This window comes from Barbus barbus (assembly GCF_936440315.1).
Source record: "Barbus barbus genome assembly, chromosome: 13".
Lineage (NCBI taxonomy): Eukaryota > Metazoa > Chordata > Actinopteri > Cypriniformes > Cyprinidae > Barbus > Barbus barbus.
In genome coordinates this window covers 17,572,601-17,589,328 of record NC_136741.1, presented here as the reverse complement: position 1 = coordinate 17,589,328, position 16,728 = coordinate 17,572,601, and the positions used below count along the sequence as shown (strand labels likewise).

At 39.3% G+C, this 16,728-nt stretch overlaps 1 protein-coding gene across 1 annotated transcript; it reads left to right on the top strand.

The window, feature by feature from the left end:
• Positions 1 to 891: 891 nt before the first annotated feature.
• Positions 892 to 15,583, top strand: LOC306879443 (leucine rich adaptor protein 1-like). The gene is made up of 3 exons (XM_079432392.1): positions 892 to 1,201; positions 1,442 to 1,651; positions 14,741 to 15,583. The coding sequence occupies exons 2-3, from the start codon at positions 1,457 to 1,459 to the stop codon at positions 15,428 to 15,430; spliced, it is 885 nt and encodes a 294-aa protein (XP_079288518.1). The 5' UTR covers positions 892 to 1,201; positions 1,442 to 1,456; the 3' UTR covers positions 15,431 to 15,583.
• The last annotated feature ends 1,145 nt before the right edge of the window (positions 15,584 to 16,728 follow it).

The following is a 16,728-nucleotide window of genomic DNA, read 5'->3' as shown; positions in this document are numbered from 1 at the left end:
ACAGTCTGAAGAGAAACATCTCAAAATAATCATTTTGCACATACATTATTTAATGCAGACATTGTGTTCAGTACAGTTACCCTCGGTTTCACAAACAAGGCTTAATCCTAGTCCTAGACTAAAATGTAAGTCTTTGCTGTTTCAACTGAAAGAAACTTGCTCTGACTGATCTTAAAATATATCAGTGCCTTTGTTTTGTCTCAAAAAGCACACCAGTAATGTTTTTTCCTAAGCACGTTTATAAAAATTACTTAAATGTCCTAATTGAAATATGGCCTAATCCTGGTTTAGTCTAAACCCTGTCTGTAAAACCGGGCCTTAGTTTTTCATCTTTTTGCTTAAGAATAGGACAGTTTAGTTTCTCGTTTTCATGTTTCCAGGGCACACATTACATTCAGATTCACTTGAAGGCAATTTTCATGGAAATATAGTTAAATAGTTAATAGTTTATAGTTAAAATACACATTCATATTCAATATATTTGGATTAAATTAATTTTGTTAAGATGCTTGACATTAGCCTATACTTATTGTTATTAGCTAGCTATTATAGTGATTAAGGTAACAATTCATTTACAGTGTCCTTGTTACATGTAGCCTACTTACTTACAATAACAGCAAAATATCCATAATTACATGCAATTAACTAACCATAACCATGTTGTCAGTGTTGTAATATTACTCAGTACTTAAATGTATAATTACACTGTATCAAAAACACTTTAAATGAAGCGTAACCGCGATTAATTAAAATTGCACGTGATATATAGGTATAACAAAGGACTTTAATAAAGTAGGTCTATTACCGGTAACGGGTTAACTTGTGGGAGTGAATTGTTCATTTCACGGACGCGTTTACTCCGTTGTTTACGGCAGTGAACTTCTGCGCTCCGCTCTCTGTCTGTCATGCAGGTGGAACTCAGTCCAGCAGCCCATCAGGACAGACATTCAGTTTGAAGGGAGCTCCTCTCCAAACCTGACTTCATCTCCGAACATCACATCCACAATTTACCTCTGCACAGCCATGGGATCATCAGCACAGCCGAGGAGTTTGAACAGCACGCAGATCGGATACATTTGAACGACGATCTTCAGAGAGACTCGCATCATGCTCAGGTGCTCTGTGTTTCCCACTGAAGGAGATCTTACAGGCTGCGTTTGGGAAAGAAAACAGTCGTGTGAATGTTTAGGATATTAATCAGGTATGACTCTCGTGTGATGATGCGTTCAGCTCAGTTGACGCATGTGATGTGTGTTTTTTTTTTTTTTTTTGATCAGACATAAGCGGATTTCAGCAATAATAAAAACCTACTCTATGACTGTTATATGTTTTTTTAGGCATACTGTATATCAGTGGGATGCTTCATAACTTAGTCAAGGAGCTACATTCTTTTTTAATACAAAGCAATTGCTTTCCTTTTCCCCTCTTTTCTTTTAAATAGATCCTGTTTATAATCATGGAGGAGAGCAATATCTGTGAATCAGTGCCAGATTTAAAGGATCTGGAGTTGAAAGTGGGGAGAAAAACACCAGAGGGGCTCCTGAAGTGGATGAGAGAAGAGCACAAAATGATCTCCCATCATCAGACTGACAATAATGAGACCGAGAAGAAGGGCCTGGATGAGAAGATCCGAAAACTTAAAATGGAGATGGTAAGATCAAATTCTACATCTATAATAAACTAATTTCATTTACTTCCATCAAACTGTATTGTATTTAATATCCTCAACCACATTTATACTTAAGCATAAAATGAATGTGTGACAACAGAGAGTCAAAAAATGTGTATAATATGTGCTATATTTATAAATGTGTGTGTGCATGACTCTCATAGCAGATATGCTACGTGGTCAATTTGTTTCTCCTTTTTTTATGAAACGTAAAGCCTCTGGCTTTTTTGATTGCTTGTTTTTTCTGTCACATATCTATAGAAAAATTCCAGTGTAAAGCTCTTATATACTATGATTGTATCTTTTCATAACGTAACTCCCAAGAAGAAGCCTGCAGCATGTTGTTGTTTTCTCATTTTGAAGGGTCCTAACCCACATTCCACAAACCAAATCAACCAGAAGCAAAAGAATTTCTCACAGCATTGCCAAACAGTAAATAGTGCGTTGAAACATGAGCCCAAAACTGTCATACAGGCAGTAATGTTTTTAATGAACGGATGATATGCTGGCGGCCACATATCTGTGATGACATTGATGTGAAGGAGTGGCTTGAGTTTTGGTAAAAGATTTGCTGCTGTTTTCAAAGTTAATGCTTCATACTGTAAGTTCAAACACTTGGGGCCGATACGCCCTCGGTTGTATAAAGAATTGTTGTAGTTAGGGAAATGAGCTTGTTTCCCTATGGAATGCAGTGCCATTTAGCAAATGGACCCTGATGTTGTTGCTATGGTGCTCTTTACTGAGTGGGAGACTTTGTAAAAGGCCCCAAAGCTGTCATGGATTATGCTACTGCCAGTTGCATTTCTGATTTTTGGAAGGCAGTGTTCTTAATTTGCTGCAGATACATCTGTGATCTTAACATGTCAGTGGTTTACTGCAGCATAAGCCCATATCTGTGTAGACAAGCCTGTATGTGGTTTCAAATAAAAAAGGTGAAGGGTGCTAAAAGCAATGTCTTGACATTTTTGTCAAAATATGTGTTTATATATCGGTATGCTTTGGAAAACTGTAGTTCAATAAAACAATTAATTGTGCTCTCTGTGCATCTAGAACTAAAGTGTACAGATGGTTTACAGGCTTAAAACAGAAATGTAAATGAGAAGGTTTTCAAGCTGGACATAGCAAGATGATCCACAGAAATTTTAAGAGAAAAAAGATTATCTTCCAAAAACAAATCATATTTTTTAGGGTTGTAATAGGTAACTTGCTCACTTTTGATATTAATTAAATATGATTAACACTGCATTTTACATTATTATGATTTCAATCTAATTTCTAAAGACTGCCTGGATTAATCAAGTTTTATTATCATTTTCAATAGAATACCATTCAAATGTTTGGAGTCATTTTCTTTTTAGGAAATGAAAACTTTTATATAAAGATGCATTAAATTGATTAAACATTACATTATAGACTTTTACATTGTTACAAAAAAATCTTATCAAAATAAATGTTCTTTTCTATTCATCAAAGAAAAATATCTATCATGATTTTCACAAAAATATTAAGGGGCACAACTGTTTTCAACATTTACAATTCTGAAGGATCATTTGACATTGAAGACTGAAGTAATAGCAACTGAAAAATCAGCTTCACAGGAATAAATTACAGTTATTGTAATGATATGATTTTTACGGAAGCAAAAAATGATCATAACAGGCTTCAAGAATATTTCTAGAACATTTTACAGACCAAACTTTTAAATGGAAGTTCAATTTATTCTATTGACAGCCCTGTTTTTAGCAGTTAGAAATACAAACTAAATAGGCTTATGCCCAATATTTTTTTGTTTAATATTTAATAAACATAGGTCTTCTTATATTAAAATATCTATAGCCACTTTTATACATTTGGAAAGGAATCCCTCATAAGGGGATCATCATATTAGGAAGAGTACATGGCATTGAAAAGTTACATTTGTACCTATAGTGGCTTCCAGGTAATATTACAGATAGCACTCAATTCTAGAGTGGGTGTTAAAGGAACACTCCAATTTTTTTGGAAATAGGCTCATTTTACACCTCCCCGAGTTAGACAGTTGAGGTTTACCGTTTTTAAATCCATTCAGCCGTTCTCCGGGTCTGGCTGTAGCACTTTTAGCTTAGCTTAGCATAGATCATTGAATCGGATTAGACCATTAGCATTTGGTCATCAAAAATGACCAAAGAGTTTCAATAATTTTCCTATTTAAAGCTTGACTCTTCTGTAGTTACATCGTGTACTAAGACTGACGGAAAATGAAAAGTTGCGATTTTCTAGGCTGATATGGCTAGGAACTATACTCTCATTCCGGCGTAATAATCAAGGAACTATCTAGAAAATTGCAACTTTTCATTTTCCGTCGGTCTTAGTAAAGGATGCAACTACAGAAGTGTCAAGCTTTAAATAGGAAAATTATAGAAACTCTTTGGGCATTTTTGAGCGAGATGCTTATGGTCTAATCCCATTCAATGATCTATGCTAAACTAAGCTAAAAGTGCTACCGCCAAACCCGGAGATCGGCTGAATGGAATCAAAAACGGTAAAACTCAAAAATGGTTTAACTCTAGGGGAGTTGTAAAATGAGCCTATTTCCAAAAAAGTGGAGTGTTCCTTTAAGAGAATTGATTTAGTGTTTTAGTGTTCTTCTGATGCCATTTCACACTGTTCCCAAACAGTCATGAGCTAGAGCAAGCCGCCTGTCATTGAACTTTAACCTCACGCTGTGACATTGCAGCAGTCCGGGTCACAGTCAAGTGACACACACACACACAAACACAAACTTGTGTATAGTGCCAGTATAGTGTGAGACAGTGTAGACTTTTTGACAAAAAACATGTACAGAAATAAGTGACTTGCATATCACTACAAAATGATTATCACTTCTGACTTTAAAACACTGGAAGTAATTGGGAAATCAAACAGCTTGTTGTTTATGTCACCTGTGATCTGCGTGAAGATAGCAAGAGAGAGAGAGAGAGAGATGTACTTGATGTCTTTGAGAATCTTGGCCCCCCGGTGAATGCAACTCTCTCTCCCTGCCTGACACACAGATGGGAACCACAGGGTATGGTGTGCTGACAGATGGAGGAAAGGGAGATGACTCTTCCAGTCTGATAGAACGAGAAGAGAAAGGAAATGAGGGAGGGAGAAAGCGAGATGGAGTAAGGTTGAAAGGGAGAGTGGGAGGACGTAGAGGTTAGGAAGGAATGTAGAGAGATAGAGTGCATGTGTCACGCTAGATGAGAGAGAGAGCAGTGACGTATTGGAATATAAGAGATGCTGCTGGAGAAAAAAACATTACAGTTTAAAAGTTTTGAGTCGGTAAGATTTTTTTTTCTTTTTTTTTAAAGAAATTATTACTTTTATTAAGCTATGGATTCATTAAACTGATTAAAAGTGTTAAAGGGGTCATCAAAATTCACTTTTCAAGTTGTTTGAACATTGTGTGTACACATCCATCCTATAATGATACAAATCCACCCAGTGTTTTCTTTTTAAATCCCTATTTTAAAATTCCCTTTCTCAATTCAGGCTGTTCCGAGATTCCTGTCAGAATGACGTAGTTCTGCAAAAGTCCGCTCCCACGATAGTTGATTGACAAGACCGTCAAAATTGCTCTGTTAGCTGTGGGGTCAAGACATTTACAAATATGATTAAAAGATGAATATGAGACAAAACTACAGAATGTCATTTTATTATTGGGTGATTCATCACATAGATGTTTTACCAGCTGAGAAGTTCAGCACTTTTAGAGTTTCATTCCTCTATCTGATGTGAGCATATGTATTGGAACAGATGCCCCACAGGTCTTTCTAAGTGATCAGCTGTGTCCTGTTGCATTAATTCTTCAGGTATTAAAAGCAGGGAATGTGTCGTATCAGTTATATCCATTACTTCTGTATTCTGAATCTTGCATTCGATGATGACACACACAAACCAGTATGAAGATGAGGGAGCTGACTTTGAGAGAAAAGCAAGCAATTTGGATGCTAAAAGAAAAGAGGAAGTCAGTTAGAGCTCTAGAAAAAATAAATGGCATGGAGAAATCAAGAGTTTGGAAACCACCAGTGACACCAGCAACCAACAACGACCTGATCGGCTGAGAAAACAACAGTAGTTGATGACAGACAAATTATAAAAGCTGTGAAAATGAATCCTAAAAGACGTGTCTGTAAAATCACCAACAACTTCCAGAAAGCTGGGGTGATGCTCTCACAATCTACTGTCCTCAGGAGACTTTGACACAGAATTACAGATGCTACACAGCAAGATGCAAACCTCTGACCAGCACCAAAAATAGAAAGGCAAGATTAGAGTTTGCAAAAAAGCACAAAGGTGAACCAGAAGAGTTTTAGAACTGTTTATGGACCGATGAGACAAAGATGAACCTTTATCTAAGTGATGGGAAAGCAAAAATGTGGAGAAAAAAAGGGAACTGCAAATGATCCCAAGAATACAGCCTCATCTGTAAAGCATGGTGGAGGTGGTGTCATGCCATGGGCATGCATGGCTTTCAGTAGCAGAATGAATTTGGAAGGGTACAAAACCATCTTGCCTACCAATATTCAAGAAAATGCCACCAGATTCATTGGGAAGTGCTTCATATTGCACCAGGACAATGACCCAAAACACCCTGCCAGTCCAGTCAAGGAATTTATAAGGGCAAAGAAATGGAAAGTCTTAGATTGCCCAAGTCAATCTCCAGATTTAAATCCGATTGAACATGAATTTCACCAGCTGAAGAGGAGAGTAAAGGCAGAAACTCCCCAAAAACAAGCAACAATTGGAATTGGCTGCATTAAAGGCTGGGAAAAGCATTTCAAAGAATGAGACCAAGAGGCTGGTGATGTCTATGGGTCACAGACTCACTGCTGTGATTGTGCGCAAGGGATCTGCAACTAAATAATAGCTTTTAATCTTTTATATCTTCCTTATGTTCAACTGTCCCAATACTTATGCTCACATCAATGAGTGGGATGAACTCTAAAAGTGCTGATCTTTTTATTTGGTAAAACATGTATGTGTTGAAACGGCTAATAATAAAATGTGACATTCTTTACTTTTGTCTCATATTCTTTTTTTAATCATATTTGCAAATGTCTTGACTCTGCTCAGCCACTGTGTATATATATATATATATATATATATATATATATATATATATATATATATATATATATATATATAATATTATAGTATATGCAGCCTTGGTGATTATGAGACACATATTTAAAAAACATTACATAATCTTACCAACCCCTAATTTTTTTTTAACAGTAGTGCACATAAAAAAATGATTCACTTGCCCCATAAATTGATTTTAAAGAGCATATTTTATTTATTTTTTTAATTTTTTTTTTTTTACCTATGATGAAGTTCATTTTAACTAAATCAATTAACTGAATACAATTCTAAATCAGAACAATTATGGGTGTTAATTATAACTTATATCAGTTTAACATTAAATACAGTAAAATAGCTCTAAATAATGAACAAAAAATTATAGCACAATAAATATTCTGCTAGATTTGAAATAATTGACCGGTTACTGTGTTAGATTATACTCTGCAGAGGTGCATAACTAGAATAGAATAAAAAAACTAATAATAACACATGAATATTTGGTGCATTTTTGTCCCCTGCACTTTTAATTTCTAACCCTGACTGTGAAACGAGTAACACAATCATAGTCCATATGACTATGACTATGCATATGATAGAAGTGTGATACAGCAAGTATGAATACATACAACTTGTGTGTACTTTAACATATTCAACATAGTTTTTGGGTGAACTGTTACTTTAACTTATTTATTAGAGATAATTACAAGTTTGTCTAATTTTTTATGCAACTTATCTTACAATATAGCTGTGCCTATTGTAAAACCACCACTGAATTATTATATATTCATTTTAACACGCACACAGTGGTGTGATTCTTAACAGAGCAGGACACCACTTCATGGAAAATGAGCTCTCCAGAATTCCAGGGATTAGAACACAGGACGTATGAGCTATGGTTTTAAGGAGTGGGTAAATGGAATTCTTCTGGCTTTGAGAATCTCCAGTGTGAGCCTCAGACACTGTGGAATGTTCTCCCTAAGGAGAGTCTGTGGGTCACTGTGTGGCTCATGTGGAAGAATGGAAGCTACATACTATTATTGCAGCAACACTGCACTGTATTGCATGGGGTTACGATGATATTGTTTTCATTTATTTAGCATTTTTTGAGGCCTATTTTAAGAAATAGTTCACCCAGAAATATGTCTGATAATTCAGTCATTATTTACTCACAGTCATGTCGCTCCAAACCCATATGGCTTTTTTTTATTTGTGGAAAACTGGGGTACATTTAGAAGAATCTGTGCAATTACTATGAATGGGCACTGGTTTCAAGCTTTAAAAAGGATTGGCTAATTCAGTTCATACAAACGGTCTGATTTATTTGTTCACAAACTGGACTGATCCAGTTTTTGAGTTCAACTCACTGACTCAATGATCCTGTCCAGATCCCTGGAAGGGAATATTGTCAGTGAACAAAGACAATAATGGTCTGAGCTATCAAAGCTGGGGTTTCAAAGATATTGGACAACTTGTGTAATACTTTAAAGTGCTTTTGTTTTCCTTTTCAAAGCTTGAAAGCTCCAGTAAGTTGTCAATAAGCAACCAGTACGTATTCCAGAATTTCTCCTTTTGTGTTTCATGAAAAAAATAGTCACATCATGGGTTTGGGATGACAATGACAAAATGTAGTTCCTCTTCAGGAACTCGAGCTGCGTCCGAGAACGCATTGGGGAACGCCTCCAAAGGATGGGCAAGACGTCACGGACGGGGTGACGTAATGACCAGCTGGTATAAAAGCATGTGCGGTGAAACCAGCGTCAGCTTTTTGTCATTCAGCAAGCGCTCTGTGTGTGTATTATCTATTCAATCTGTTGTGAGTCTTATTTGGTGTTGTTTGTCTATCGTATAAGCTCCATAAATGTCACAGGCGAGAGCAGCGCGCAGTACAAGCAGCTTGTGTGCGTTCTGCTTGGGAGCGGAGCACACACAGTCGGCACTCGAGGGTGCCTTGCGATCTCCTTCTAATGCACGTGCTTCGCTCCCGGAAGGCTCTCTTTAATGTGAGGGGAGCCTTCACCAGCGTTCCCCGTGGGGTTGGTCCCGCTGCCGCCGAGGCGGAGCAGCGCTGCCGCTTGTGGGGTTCACAAGTGGATCTGTTGGAGGGAATGGAGACGGGCGAGTCCCTAGTCACCCATCAGATTCGGCGGCCGTTCTCCGGGATCGGAAGCCTGCTCAGCGGTTACTTCTTCCCGGGGAATGGACTCGGTACTTCTCTTATCTTCCTCTGAGGAGGTTGATGTAGAGCGCACCGAGGCTCCGCCCCCTCAGTCGCCCCAGTATGAGGAGCTGTTGGAGGTGATGACTCGTGCTGTGGCCAAGTTAAAGATCAACTGGCCGGCCGAGGAGCAAGCTGAGCCGCAGACAAGCAAACTGGATGAACGCTTTCTGTGAGCGAAGCGATCACCTCCAGCAAGGAGCTTGCCGTTCTTCCACACTGAGGTGTCGAGGTCGTGGGCAAGACCCTTTTCGGCCCGCATCTTCATCCCCCTCTTCAGATTACTACGGTAATGTGGGGGGATTGAATGATTGCGATTATAGAGCGATGCCTCGGGTGGAACAGACGCTCGCGAGCTATCTGTCCCCTGACACTGCGTTGTCTCTAAAGGCTCCGTCCTTGCATTCCAAGCCATTGTGTACAATTTCAACACTGGTAGGCAAGGGGTACGCGGCGGCAGGTCAGGCTGGCACACTATGTCAGTGTTGCAGGCATACCAGGCTGACCTGCTTAAAGAGCTGGATGAGCGCGAGGCCATGAGCTCCGATGACATCACAATGCCTGTTCCCTCAGGAGGTCGGTCTACCAAGCCTGGTGCTCCAGGGAGCAGCGATCTCCAGCGAGGCATGTATCTTAGTTTCTTCCGCCCGGAAGCGCGGAACTGAGATGCTCGCCACCCCTTCTTAGCTGCGCTGATTACACCAGAGGCCAGTCTCGAGAGACTGGTTCCCTTAGTAGACCATTTAGCAGCCTGGAAACTACTGCCAAATGTGTCACGATGGGTCCTGGATACTGTAGAGAGAGGCTCCAAATCCAGTTCGGTTCTCCTCCGCCTCGATTTAATGGGGTGAATCCCACTCTGGTGGGCCCTGAGCAGGCTCTGGTAATGGAACGAGAAGTAGATACTCTCTTGAGGAAGGAGGCCATCGAGGTGGTCCCTCCTCACGAAAGAGAGTCCGGGTTCTACAGCTGGTACTTCATAGTTCCCAAGAAGGATGGAGGGTTGCGTCCGATTTTAGATCTGCGTCATTTGAACCGCTCAGTCATGCGACTGAAGTTAAAGATGCTTACTCTCAGGACAGGTCATGTCTCAGATCAGGTCCAAGGACTGGTTTGTCACGATCGATCTAAAAGATGCATACTTCCATATGTCCATCCTTCCCACTCACAGGAAGTTCCTGAGGTTTGCTTTCGGGGGCGAAGCTTACCAATATCGGGTTCTTTCCTTTGGCCTAGCACTCTCACCCCGCATTTTCACGAAGTGTGTGGATGCTGCGTTTGCTCCGTTGCGGCTACAAGGCATTCGCATACTCAATTACATCGACGATTGGTTGATTTTAGCTCAATCAGAGCAGATGGCGGTTCGACATCGAGATGTTGTTTTCGCGCTTATGGAAATGCTGGGGCTAAGATTGAACGCCAAGAAAAGTGTGCTTTCTCCGGCTCAGAGAACCACTTATCTGGGCGTGGTGTGGGATTCGCTCACAATGCAGGCTCGTATGACACCTGCTCGGATCAAGTCGATCCTCACCGCGGTCGCAAGGGTGAAAGAAGGCCGGTCACTGTGAAGCAGTTTCAGAAAAGACTGTACACTGTTCACAGTTTTTTAATAAATAAATTTTTTCTGCAAGCATGCATTAAATTAATCAAAAGTGCCATTAAAACGTGCAAAATTGTTGCTGTTCTTTTGAACTTTATATTCAAAGAATCCAGAAAAAAGTATCAAGGTTTCCACAAAAAATAAAAAAATATTTGAAATTTCTTGTTTCTTGAGCACCAAATCAGCATATTAGAAAGATTTCTGAAAGATCATGTGACACTGAAGATTGGAGTAATGGCTGTTGAAAATTCAGCTTTGACACCACAGAAAACAGTTATTTTAAATTGTAATGATCTTTCACAGTATTTTACTGTATTTTTGATCAAATAAATACAGCCTAGGTGAACATATAAAACAAAAATATTAAAAGAATCCCAGCCTGACTCTTTTGAACAGAAGTGCATGCTTAATTCATCCGGGTCCTAATGCGTATATAGAGATGCAGACAGACTGGAGTTGGGCAGAGCCAGATCCCATCTCAGCACTGATGTGGTGAGCGCTGGAGAATATTTATGAGTGTGTTCATTAGTCTCAGCAACTCAGACTGGGGTGCCGACATGAACCCAACCCACACCAGAGCAGAGTTGTTAAAATCTGTTCTCTCAATCTCTCTTGTCTTTTAGCCTATGTATTTACATCTTTCCTTATTTGCTGTAAAAACGCTTGTTTGTCTTTGCCTTCTAAATTCAGCTTTATTGCCCCTCCCCCCTCACTGCCTCATTTGTTCTTTTTGAATCCTATGCTCTCTTTTACCGAAACGTTCTCTTTTGGTTTTTTTGTACTGTAATTAGTGTGGTTGACGTCAGCAGTGCACTATGGCCTTTAAATTACACAGAAGCCGGGATGTATAGGATAAGAGTATGCTGTCCATTTATGGCAGGCTCAGTGCACTTAAACTGATTTATTACATCCTAGTCTCAAGCTGGTCCTGAATCTATTGACATTTTGCACATTATCCACATTTAAACATCTTCCTTTTACTCAAAAATGGTCACAATACGTGTCAGAAGGTTAATTAAATGTAATTTTCTCACCATCATGTTGTTCCAAACCAGTGTGAGTTTCAAGGGGACTTGAGGGAATTTTTCTTTTTTGGGTGAACTGTTTCTTTAAGAATCGCTGTGTAACCGTAGCTGATGGGGTGCAGACAGGGCAGTATCCGTCAGGGATTGTGGGAGCCAAAGCACTGGCTTTCAGAGGAAGCGCTTACTATTTGATGAGCACTATTTTATGGGCTGAAGAGCTTTTCAGTCAGTCAGAAGAGTTCAAGACTTTGTATATCATATTACATGTGGTAAATGTCTAACTTTCTGACAAAAATGTTTCACTGCTGCCAAATGAAGCTTCATAACATACTTCTAAAGGAATGTTTGACAGATATACCTCATAAAATGAGAATACATTAAAAAAGGGTCTAATGATGGAGGAAGGATCCAATATATTGCTTTAAGCCAAAAGACCAAGTAAACAATCAATAGCATCCATTTTGACTTTCTATTGATTTTCCCCAGGAAGTCCAAGAGGAAGCTAGTGATGTGAATGATGAGCATATATAACAACATCCATCCATCCATCATGTTTGACATCAAAAGATGAATATCAGACAAGAGATTTACATGCCAGCTTTTATTTCCAGGTATTTACATCTGGATCTGACACACAACTTAGAAGATATCACCTTTTGTTTGAAGCCACCCATTTTTCATGTGAGCAAAAGTATTGGAACATGTGACTGACAGGTGTATTTTGTTGCCCAGGTATGTCCTATCACAATGATTATTCAAACAATAATTAGCACTGAATGTCTACGCTCAGTTTGAGGTTTGGGTTTTGCCTGTTCAAACTGCATTTATAGTTAAGTCAAGAGGTGTAACCAGCATGAAAACCAGAGAGCTGTCTATTGGTCAAAAACAAGCAATTGTGAAGCTGAGAAAAGAAGAAAAATCAATCAGAGCCATTGCACACACATTGGCCATAGCCATTTCAACCATTTGGAATGTCCTGAAGAAGAAAGAAATCAAAGGATTTGCAACTAAATATTAAGTCTTTTTCACTTTAATCAATGTTAATTCTATCTGTTCCAATACTTTTGGTAACATGAAAAATGGGTGGGTTCAAACAAAAGGTGATATCGTCTAAGTTGTGTGTCAGATCCAGATGTAAATGCCTGCAAATAAAAGCCGGCATGTAAATCTCTTGTCTGATATTCATCTTTTGATGTCAACCCCAAATGTTTTCAGTCTACAGCAAAAATAAAGGAATTGGCCTCACTGTCCCAATACTTTTGGAGGGGAGTGTATATATATCAATTGATCATTTAGGGTGATGGATACTTAATTTAATTTGATTTCATTTTTATCAAGTTTAGATGTGTCAGATAAAAATTGCTTGGCCCATTTGCTGTGGGAAACAGGAAGAGAAGAGTGCTTGACAGAAATGGATATTGTCAGGAAGATCTATAAATCTCAACAGCATTTACAGTAATGGACCTCCGGCTCTGCAGTCAGCAAAGACCTCAGACTTAATACAACAATCAGCACTAATCAGAATGCATTTAGAGCAATTATTAAAGTTGTCACACTTCCTAAATGACAAAAAAAGCACCATAAAGTGGACCATTCAACAATGCACTATATTCAGTCTTGTAGAGACATTCAATAGCTTTGTATAAGGAACAAATCAAAGAACTAATATTAAAGAAAGGGAAAGGGAAGTGGTGTGTGGCCATGTATGGTGACCCATACTCTGAATTTGTGCTCTGCATTTAACCCATCCAAGTGCACACACAGTAGTGAACATACACCCAGAGCAGTGGGCAGCCAATGTTGCGGCGCCTGGGGAGCAGTTAGGGGTTCGGTGCCTTGCTCAAGGGTCTCACCTCAGTCGTGGTATTGAGGGTGGAGAGAGTGTTGATTTTTTTACTCCCCCACCTACAATCCCTGCCGGACCTGAGACTCAAACCCACGACCTTCAGGTTACAAGTCCAACTCTCTATCCACCCCTATGCAAACCCTATACGAATATTGCATTATATGCAAATATGCATGAAATGACAAAAATGTCAATTTTTGGGTGTACTATTCCTTTATACAGTTTTAAAAATTAAAGTTCCAAAAGAGGGTTTTCATTGCGATGCAATAGAAGAACCATTTTGGGTTCCACAAAAATCCTATCAGTGAACAGTTCTTAAAAGAACCATGTTAAAGGTTCTTTATTGAACCATAAGGGGCTTTCGCACCGTGTAGTTCTAGGAACGAGCCAGTATGATGGTTTCTAGAGAACCAATTTGCCCCTCAGGTTGTTTGCCTGGTTGCATTCGCACCAGCAGCAGGAACTCTGAAGCGGCTAGAAGTGTGAAGTGACATTCAGCCAAGTATGGTGACCCATACTCTGAAGTCGTGCTCTGCATTTAACCCATCCAACGTGCACACACACAGCAGTGAACACACACACACCATGAACACACACCCGGAGCAGTGGGCAGCCATTTTATGCTGCGGCGCCCGGGGAGCAGTTGGGGGTTCGGTGCCTTGCTCAAGGGCACCTCAGTCGTGGTATTGAGGGTGGAGAGAGCGCTGGACATTCACTCCCCCCACCTACAATTCCTGCCGGCCGGAGACTCGAACCCGCAACCTTCGGATTACAAGTCCGACTCTCTAACCATTAGGCCACGACTTTGTGTGTGGCAAAGTGACGTCTTTATTCGTGGCATTTACAAACATCAACAACCGGTGAATGGAGGATGACGTGATCTAAGCTGTTTTTGTGTGTCATGGGTTTCGTGATAACGGAGATGGAATGTAAATGCACAATTTACGTGATTGCCGGTGTTTCATATGCATTTGGCCAGTCAGTGTACACTTACATCACTGATAGTTCTTATAGAACTGTTTTAGACCCTACTCTGAAGTAGGCCCTAATTTAGTTAGCTCAAACGGAGTTCCTAGAACTAAATACGTTCCTAGTTCCTGCAGTGTGAACATGCTAAAAACACGCGTTCTAGGAACTATGAAAAAGTTCCTCAGGGGTGAAAGCCCCTATAGATTCCACTGAAGAACCTTTATTATAAAAAGTGTTGCATGTACTTATGTTTAACTATTTAAGATTGGTGAAAAATGTTTTGATGTCCATGTGTATTTCCTCTGGCCAGGCTTATCTACGAGCAGCAGATGTCAAGATCTTGAACCAGTTGCTAGCACTTCATGAGGGCATCGAGGCAGTGAAATGGCTCCTGGAAGAGCGTGGCGCACTCACTAGCCGCTGCAGCAGCCTGACCAGCAGCCAGTACAGCTTAGGGGAGGGTCCTGACACCTCCTGGAGGGGCAGCTGGAGCAGTCTGCAGGACCCCCGTGACAAGCTGGACAACATTTCCATTGGCAGCTATCTGGACACATTAGCTGATGACCTGGATGAGTACTGCCCCTCTAGTGGGGCTGATTCAATACTCTGTGCCACCCCTATGGGGACAGATGGCTCCAGAGGTACTGGAGGAGGAGTGGGAAGTTCCACTGGATCTGGAACCCGATCTCCACAAGTCAAGTGCGATGCCCCTAAAGAAGAAGCTCAGGTTTGGAATAAAGCACCGTCTGATACATCGAGACCGTACCAGCCCAGCAAGACAAATGGAATCCTGGACAAAGCAGTGAAGCAAATGGTCAGACCAGATTCGCCCAGGGCCTGTCTCGCTGAGAAGCTGGGGAAGAATCTGAGCCCTAAAATGAAACCCTACAAGAATGGCAAAGTTGAGTTGGAGAGTTGCAAAATGAACGGCAAAGTTCAACTGGAGTATGATGCACACTGGCGTTGGGTGCAGTCGCAGGATGATGTGACTTTTTTGTGATAATATGCATGATCAAGCCAAAGGTGTTGATGGGAGACTGCTCTGCTTCTCTATTCACTTCTGAGCTTTTGTTTGTAGACTTTGATCTTTCATTAATTTGAGGCCAGCTTCTCAGATCTCCTGAAATGACAGAGGTTAAGAGTTCAGCAACGGAAAAGAATAAGGAATGGAAAGAAGCTTAGACCTGTGGGAGGTTAAAGTTGAAAAATCCTGAATTAATGACAGTATATACTCTTCGTCAGCTTGTGGTTTATGGACATGTTTCATATGAGATCATAACCTTTTATGTAATGGCATCTATTGATTCAACACAACTATTTATTAAGTCAGTAATTAGGGACTGTATTGAATATGTCAGTATATTAATTTCATTTTAAATGATGCGGTTTCAATCCTATGTGCTTATTATTTTAAAACAGTTCTTAGAACGATTCATAAAGTTTTTTTTTTTTTTTACATACTACCATTCAAAGGTTTGGGGTTCTTATGCTCACAAAGGCTGCATTTATTTGATCAAAATACATTAAAAACAATTGTGAAATATTAAAATTTAAAGTAAATGTTTTCTATTTTAATATATTTTAAAATGTATTTATTTATTTGATGACAAAGCTGAAGTTTAATATTAATGCTTAACATTTTTGTGGAAACTGTAATACATTTTTTTCAGAATTCTTTAAAGAATATAAAGTCATCAAAATGAATATTAGAAAATAAAATACTGCATTTATTTGAAAATGAAATCATTTGTAACATCTACTGTCACTTTTGATCAATTTAATGCATCCTTGCTGAACAAATTAATTTTTTTCAAAAGAGTCCACAAATGCTCACATTTTACATTTCCATAATATTTTAAAGTGGACCAAAGTTTGTTTAGCTAAAACAATCTAAAAGCTTGAAAACACAGCAACTTATTTTGTTACAAAATCAGATTGAATAGATTTTTATGCTGTGTTTGACCATTTTGTTTGACCTCTCTGCTGATTACAATATGGACAAAAATAAAGTGCAGCATTTGCTCTTAAACTGTAGGGAATGTTTAAATCATGCTCCATTTTACTACCAAAGTCTTAAATCAGCTCAGAGTGTGTTCCTTTGAGTTAACATCTAAAGGTCAAAGAATAAATCCATTCTGAATACCAAGCATGTTCCCATCTGTTACAATGTGACCCTGAGTCCAGAATCAGCAACACCCTTGAGTTGCCTTTGACAATTATTATACAATCAGAATGCCATTTTATATATATATATATATATATATATATATATATATATATATATATATATATATATAT